This window comes from Typha latifolia, chromosome 11 (assembly GCF_019914945.1).
Source record: "Typha latifolia isolate L0001 chromosome 11, TyphaL0001v2, whole genome shotgun sequence".
Lineage (NCBI taxonomy): Eukaryota > Viridiplantae > Streptophyta > Magnoliopsida > Poales > Typhaceae > Typha > Typha latifolia.
Window position 1 is genome coordinate 861,381 of NC_133096.1, and position 7,307 is coordinate 868,687.

The 7,307-nt window shown below is 35.2% G+C and overlaps 1 protein-coding gene across 2 annotated transcripts; it reads right to left on the bottom strand.

Annotated features, from left to right (window-relative positions):
* Positions 1–2,410: 2,410 nt before the first annotated feature.
* Positions 2,411–5,176, bottom strand: LOC140798173 (ACT domain-containing protein ACR6-like). Of its 2 annotated transcripts, none has more exons than XM_073151937.1 (6): positions 4,972–5,176; positions 4,290–4,335; positions 4,071–4,185; positions 3,919–3,986; positions 3,075–3,767; positions 2,411–2,998 (listed from the first exon to the last, which is right to left on the bottom strand). In XM_073151937.1, the coding sequence occupies exons 1-6, from the start codon at positions 5,067–5,069 to the stop codon at positions 2,654–2,656; spliced, it is 1,365 nt and encodes a 454-aa protein (XP_073008038.1). In that variant the 5' UTR covers positions 5,070–5,176; the 3' UTR covers positions 2,411–2,653. The 2 variants fall into 2 exon arrangements, with proteins under 2 accessions (XP_073008038.1, XP_073008039.1); XM_073151938.1 differs by having other exon boundaries at positions 4,919–5,128.
* Between the last annotated feature and the right edge of the window lie 2,131 nt (positions 5,177–7,307).

The following is a 7,307-nucleotide window of genomic DNA, read 5'->3' on the forward strand; positions in this document are numbered from 1 at the left end:
ACTATGATGTCTGAGAGACTACAATCTGCATTACCTGCAAATCAAATGGGGGTAGTTTTTGAGAATAGATTCATAATGAAGACAATTCTGATGAAAGATAGTGATATTAGTGGAATAATGTATAAAACAAGGGTGAAACGGTATCTAAATGCCTAAAATTTGATAGACATTTGAGAGATTTTATAATTATCCCTAAAATCTCTTTATAAATTCTCTGAATTATGGTTGTATTCAATGCTTCTAAGTTACATTCATATATGAGAATTTATTTGACATTCATTAACATATTTTACCAAAAAATTAATATCATTTTCGCTATAAAACAGTAAATAAATATATATATATATATATAGAGAGAGAGAGAGAGAGAGAGAGAGAGAGAAAGAGAGATAGAGATAGAGGTAGAATAGAACCTGCTTTAAAGATGCAAAACAGAGTAAGATAACCTAAGAGGAGCTTAAGAAAGGATGCCATGCTTCACTATTCCTCTTCTTTATTCTTATTCTTATGGGGAAGATAGCAAACTAGGGTTTATATATTGGAAACTTTTAGCGGTGGGATTTATCTCTTGAAGGAAAGTAATTAAAATTGGATTGAGAAAATAAATGTGGAAATGTTTCCAGCTAATTGCATTGGGAATTTGAAAAAAAAAAATTCAAAGTTCAAAGATCTTTGCCTGTGCTCTTATTGGAAACTTATAATGAAATTTCGAATTAATTTTTTTTTTCCTTTTGCTGGATTATAAGTAAAAAAAATTACAAAGTTTATTTATCCCTAAAATGTTTCTGTTTAAAAGTTTATTTTTAAGGAATGAGTGCTAGTGAGTTGAAAATTTCTCAAGGCTTTACTGAGGATCGAACCAATACTGGTCTAATATCTTCTATAGAATTCAACATGATACCCATCGGGGCCAGGAGACTTACCCAGAGGCATACTCCACGAAGTATTTTTAATTTCATCATTCGAAAATGGAGCAATTGGTAAAAATACTTTGCCTCACTCTTTTGCCTTTTAGATAAGATAATACTAGTTCATATGGTTTAATGCTGGAATCCATTAGTTCATATGATCTAATGCTGGAGTCCATCTATGGATCAATTGAAAAAGGAATAAAATACTATACTTTTTGTTGCAGAACATTTGACTTGTTGACCAGTTGACCATTGATATGCTTTTACTGATGCCAACTTTATGCTCTTATTTTTAGGTCAATGTGCTCTTGGTATTGAACTTACTGTGGGTTGAATCAAAATAAATCTATGGGAAGTTTGAAGGATTTGAATCAGTTTGGCTCTTCATGTAGTAGTAGATAAGTAGATACAATAAGGCCTCTTTTTTGGGGGAAAGACAGAGATTCATATGCATTATTATTATTATTTTTTTGTCATAGAATATCGAGTTTATATAGTTCGAAGTTTTAATTTCAGTTATAGCGTAAAAAATACTTGAGTGTATTTATAGACATTTTTGTACATCTAATTCAGTTTTCATTCCTAGATAAAATGAAAATTTTGGGTTGGAACAAATTTATTTCAATATATAGTGGTTTGAAATCAAGGTAAATATATATATATATTTCCATTGTCTCAAATAAGATGCTAGTTTATAAAGTTCTATTGGCTGGAATCCATCATGGAGTTAGTTCAGAAGTATCATCTAGACTCCTTTGACCTGTTGACTTGAATTCGTCATCAGTCAACTTTATTCACCTTTTGTTGAATCAATGGTGGGCTGTTTTGGTAAGCATTGGCGACTCCATTAGTCTAAACTGATGGACAGAGTCAAAGATTCTGGGGACTTTGGTTTATGGATTTCTTTGGAACTTTAGTTTGTAGGTTTCTTTAGTTTAAATGTACTACGTTGGCTAACAAGTAATTGAATCCAAACTATGTTTGCAGTATGTGAATCTGAAATCAAGAACCTTGCTCCAGATTCTTCCATTCAGAAGAAAAAGGAACCTGAGCTGACTATTCTTAAGGTGTTAAAGCCTTAAAGGGCCAAGAATTTGAATGAAAAAACTAGTGGACATGAATGCTTGCTAATTTCATCTTGCAAGGAAGTCAACAACGACAAGCGAATACAGTTCTCATTTTGAATAAAGACCAGGAAACTACTAAAGTTTCAGATGGCCCCAAGTTCCAGAAGAAAATATCTTACCTTTGACTTCTTAATAGAAAGGAAAGAAGGGAAATAGAGAAATATTTTGATAATTCTAGACTAAACTATGTATGCAAACTTATATCATGATCTACTAAAAGAGCTTTAGGTTTCAGATTACTGCAAAAGGAATTTCATATCAGAACCTGAAAGCTGCATATAAACTTTTCAGCCGAAAGAAAATACTTCGAGACGATCAGCGTCATCAAGAGATTAGAAACTTATCAGAGGAATAAAAGTGCAGCAGTGAATATACAAGTCATGAAATTCTATATCTATCACTAAATATGTAGATGACTGTACAAATAAATAGTATGTAATTACATGTTCTTTGTTCTTTTTTGTACAGTATATATGTACAACAGTGTAGTTACATTGGCCATGGACATCCTTTAATCACCTTCAGTATATATGTACAATAGTGTAGTTCACAGAGATGGAGTTGTGTGTCTATGTTTGCTTTCATTTACATGTTCCTTTTTCAAACCTTAGATCATCATGAGTAGGATCCAATCGATCGCAGTCTCTCAAATGGATAACCCTTGAAGAAATTTCCGAAAAGGAAAGCAATAGTGCTGAGTGCTTCAGGAGGTTTATTGGGCAAGAAAGGGTTATGCTTAACCTTCAGAACTGTCTGCCCAATCTGTGCTCGGATCGACTCGATCGTCTCGTCTTTGACAGGGTTCCCTGATGTCTCAGTTAGGTAGAAATAATCCACAACTTTCCCACCCTCAGTTGAAATTTCAGCTCTTCTGATGTTCAAGCCATTTTCGCGAAATATCCTTGTAATGTCTGAAAGAAGCCCGAATCGATCTTCAGTCCTCAACTCCAATTCCAATCCCTACAGCCATAAAGCATAATACTTAGTAACTAAAATTTAAGCATTACATAATTGATGCTTTTGGAGTAAATTGTACCTCTGCAGTTCTTCTCTCTATAGCTGCCTCAAGGCATTGAATAACTCTCTGCCTTTCAGCCTCCGAGCTTATAGGGTGTCCATCAACATGTCTTATGTAGTATTCCTGATACGCTTTGCCCCTTCCTGTGTCGACCGTTCCATGATACACGACATATTGCATGTCTGTTAGAGTGCAGAGAGTATCAAAAAGGAGTTTCACTCGATCTTTGGACTGCAAAAACACTACTGTGTAATCCTTCTCAGGACAGTCCAGTACTGCTACTTGAGGCCTAGAGCTTTCGCTTTCCATGCAAATCCTCTCATAGTCTCTGTCATCAAACATCATCTGATGCAGCCTCCGCTCTTTATGGGTTTGAGACATCGAGACTGAGGTCTTTGCAGACCTTGAACCATCGCTTCCCTTCAGAACGTCAGATAACAGCTTCTTGATATTTGATAGAGTATTTCGATCTTGTAAAGCTCCTCCCTTTGACTCATCAGTGACATGAACTACTGCTGCAGCTCTCGTGTTGTGTGTCCAGATTTCGGCATTCACCACATTACATTTAAGATCAGTGAGAACTGCACATATTTCAGAGAGCAGGCCAGGTCTATCGGTACCCGTTAGCTCAATGGATGTGTAGTCATTTGCAGGCGTTATGCCTGCCAACTTCTTCAAATCAGGGAAATAGCAAGCATCTGATTCAAGGGTCTGCAAGGTTGATGCAAAAATAATTAGGTTACTTCGAGAATCTTAAGAAATGATATATATTCTACTATGATAAGATATCAATGTCAAGATGCTATAAATAGAGTATCCTAGCACATGAGGCTCCTATAGCAACAATGCTATGAGAAGTTACCTTTTGTATGTAGGAGATGGTCTCTTTGTCGTAAACTTTATTCCCCTTGAGATCGGTTACGTTGAACACTGAAATCATAAAAACAGAAGGTCAGATCCGATAGAATTCTCGATGAACTTGAATTTATCTTTTTGCAACTTTGGAGGTCTTACCATCCATAAACCAACTACCATCTGAAGACATGTATGCCTTGGTGATGATAAGATTCAGATCAGCAATCACTTGGACAACCTCAAGGAGAGTCCCATGCTTGTTGACACTATCAACCTAATAGAAGAAAACAATAACTAAGAAAGCTAGATATATTCTTACAACAAGGAAAGTATCAATCATAGAAGCATCAGATACTCCACGAGGGAGCTTCAAGTTACCCGAATAATTGTCGCACTGTCGCAAGTATCATTGTCTATCACAACCCTGCAGCCAAAAGTACTCTAATTATTATTCAGGAACATACAATGAAACAAGTTAGAGCTAGAAGCTTTCATTAGTACCATAAATAAGAATCTAGAATAGAAGAACATTGGAAAATTATTGAAGATAAAAGAAAAAGGAAAGAAGGGAATTAAGGATCCAGAGATGGATTGCTTCTCCTCACATGAAAACCAGGATAAAAAGAAGGAGAGATTGTAACTACATACTAAAATAGAACCTAATTTCTGACATGGAGAAGGATAAATCTAAAGAAAACATACTAAAGTTAATTAAAAATTACGGCAAAAAATAAGGACTCTTCAGGAAAGCACGACAAACATTTCAGACACCAAGAAAAAGAAGATGAAAAAACCCAGAAGTCTTAAAAAAATCTGAAACCAAAATTGAAAAGGGAAAAAATATATAGATAACCAAGCAAGGGAATTATACTTGAACCAATCTACACACTACCTCCACACAACCACCTCCAACCAACTCCAAAACTAAAACCAAAACCAAAAGAAATCAAAGAAAAAACACCAAATAAAACTCAAAACCAACAAGGAGAAGACTGAATTAAACATACCCAAGTCCAGAAACAACCTCAAGATCTGAATCAAAAGAGGAGAAGTAAAACACCTTGGTGGGTTCATCCTCCTTATGAGCTTAGCATACTCATCGTCATCCATCTCTGGCTCAGCAAAACTACCCATCAGCCCAAAATGGCACCGTCGCATGCACGCCGCGAGAGAAAGAGAAGAAGAGAGAAGAAGAGAGAAGAAGAGAGAAGAGATTTGAAAGGTAACAGAGAGCTTCTCCGAAACTTATATGTCCTTTCTAGAGTAAAATTGTGGCCTTTTTCCTAGCCGTTAAAAAGCCGAAGCCCGACCTGTTCTTAGAGACGTGTCCTTTTCCGATTGGTGGTAGGTGGACTTATTGGTACCCAAACTGATATTTGTACTCCTTATTTTCCTGATGACCAGTCTGTAGAAGAGGATAAGGTGCGTGTTCGTTTGGGGATTAGTTAGTGACAGGGTAGGTGTGAGAATATCTATGGAATTCGCTTTTACCGATATTTTAAGAATTTTAAATAAAAGAAGACTTAGAAATGAGAAATTTTTTAGGGAGGTGTTTCCCACGTGAGGATACGGGTGGGGGAAGTGTTAGATGGTCGGACACGTGCCTGTTTTCTTGGGGACACACATACACACACCGTCCTAAAGCAACCGGTTCTTCCGGTCATGTGAGATTAGTGAACCCTAAACTATGATCCCCTAAACTATGATCCATAGCCATTTATACTCTCTATATGAAAAATCATAATTAGCACTAAAAACTTTGTTCTCTAAAAAAAATATTATTCAGTTAGTTAAATTTAACTATCACGATTAAAACTAAATTTAGATTAAAAAATTATTATTTAAAATAGTTTAAACGCTATCTAATACTTTACCCAACATCATCGTATAAGAAAAAAATATCTACTTTACGCTATAAACTTCAAGAAAATAAGGGTATTTTAGTTATTTTATGAGATTGTTTACTTTTAACAATAATCTATTAAGAATATTTCGTAACAAACTAAACATAATTAAAAGAGCCAAAAAAAAAAAAAAGTTGTAATAATGATACTTTAAATAGTTGCAATTATATGTAAGAATTCTTTTTTTTTTCTTAGAGGGTATAAGTAATACTAAATACTAATCATCGTTCAAGGGGTTTAGATGTAATTTAGCTATCTTATAAAAATGATCTAATGGAGTTTTGCAAGTTGTAACACTATAATTAGGAGCGAAAAGTGGATACTTCATTAACCCAATAAGTTAATAATTTGGATCCAATTCGATCATGTCCCAGATTCAAGTCAGATGTCGGTATTAGGCTGCACTAGATAGAATTAGATTCAAGTAAATGCCGGTATCGCTTTTTAACATTTTGTCTTAAATTTACAAATCATAAGATTAACTACATTCCTTCTAATTAGTCTGATTTGAATTATGCTACTAGGATCTAATTCTTTTAGAATTTTAATATTTTTTTATTGTTGGAATCCTTAATCGTCGAAAGTAGCCGAGGAGCTTTGCTAAGGTTTGGGAAAATATATTTCCTCTGGCATTCTCTCCACCGGAGCCATTACCGGTGGTACTCCCCCTTGGAAAAGATTTCTCTATTTTTCTTCATCTTTTTTTTTCTTTTTCCTATTCTTCTCTTCTTTCTCACTTTCTATCTTCTCTTCCTCCCTTTCTCTACATTCTTATTCTCCATCGCCTCCCATAGCTGAGATTATCTCTGCTCCCTTTGTCATCAAGGCCCATGCCCATGCTGCTCCTCTCCTTCCCCCGTCATAGTTGCTAAGGTTTATGTCTTCGTCATCATCACTCCCCTCCTCCCCTGTCGAGGTCTCCAAGGCCTACACCATCATTGCCTCACCTCCCTCCCTCATCGGGGTTGCCTAGGCCCTCATAATTGCTACTCCCCTTTCCCCCATCGAGTCCCTCACAATCGTCACTTCAGCCACTATTTTTGCTTCAATGAGAATTATTATCGGATGTGGATTCTAATGATTGTCAATCACCTAGTTTGGTCATGTTATGTTCTTTTTTTTTTATTTTGGTAGTTACACTACTTTAAAATCTTTGTCGATCATGATGAAACTATAGTTAGCCACCTATTTATATGTGCTATGAATGTTGCCTTATTTTGATCTTAGTCGCCTATTGAGCTTTATGCTTGTTTCTTACCCTTCTTTATGTATCAAGCTTATAACACCTACTCGGAGTTAATGGAATTACATGCCTATAGTTTCATCGAATTCATAAGCTTTTATTATTTTTTTCTATAAACTTACATCGTTAAAATTTGAATTTGGAAATACTTATACAATAATTTTTTTTTAATTTTAACAATCTAAGCATGATCCTATTTGCAACAAAGTAATTGTGTTAGAAGATGCATAAAGAATACAACCCAAGAAC

Coding starts and splice junctions, on each gene's coding strand:
- LOC140798173 (XM_073151937.1), bottom strand. CDS start 5,069: ATGCGACGGTGCCATTTTGGGCTGATGGGTAGTTTTGCTGAGCCAGAG. Junction 3,987..4,070: donor TGGTAGTTGGTTTATGGATG/GTAAGACCTCCA, acceptor TTATGATTTCAG/TGTTCAACGTAACCGATCTC. Junction 2,999..3,074: donor TAGAGAGAAGAACTGCAGAG/GTACAATTTACT, acceptor TTATGGCTGTAG/GGATTGGAATTGGAGTTGAG.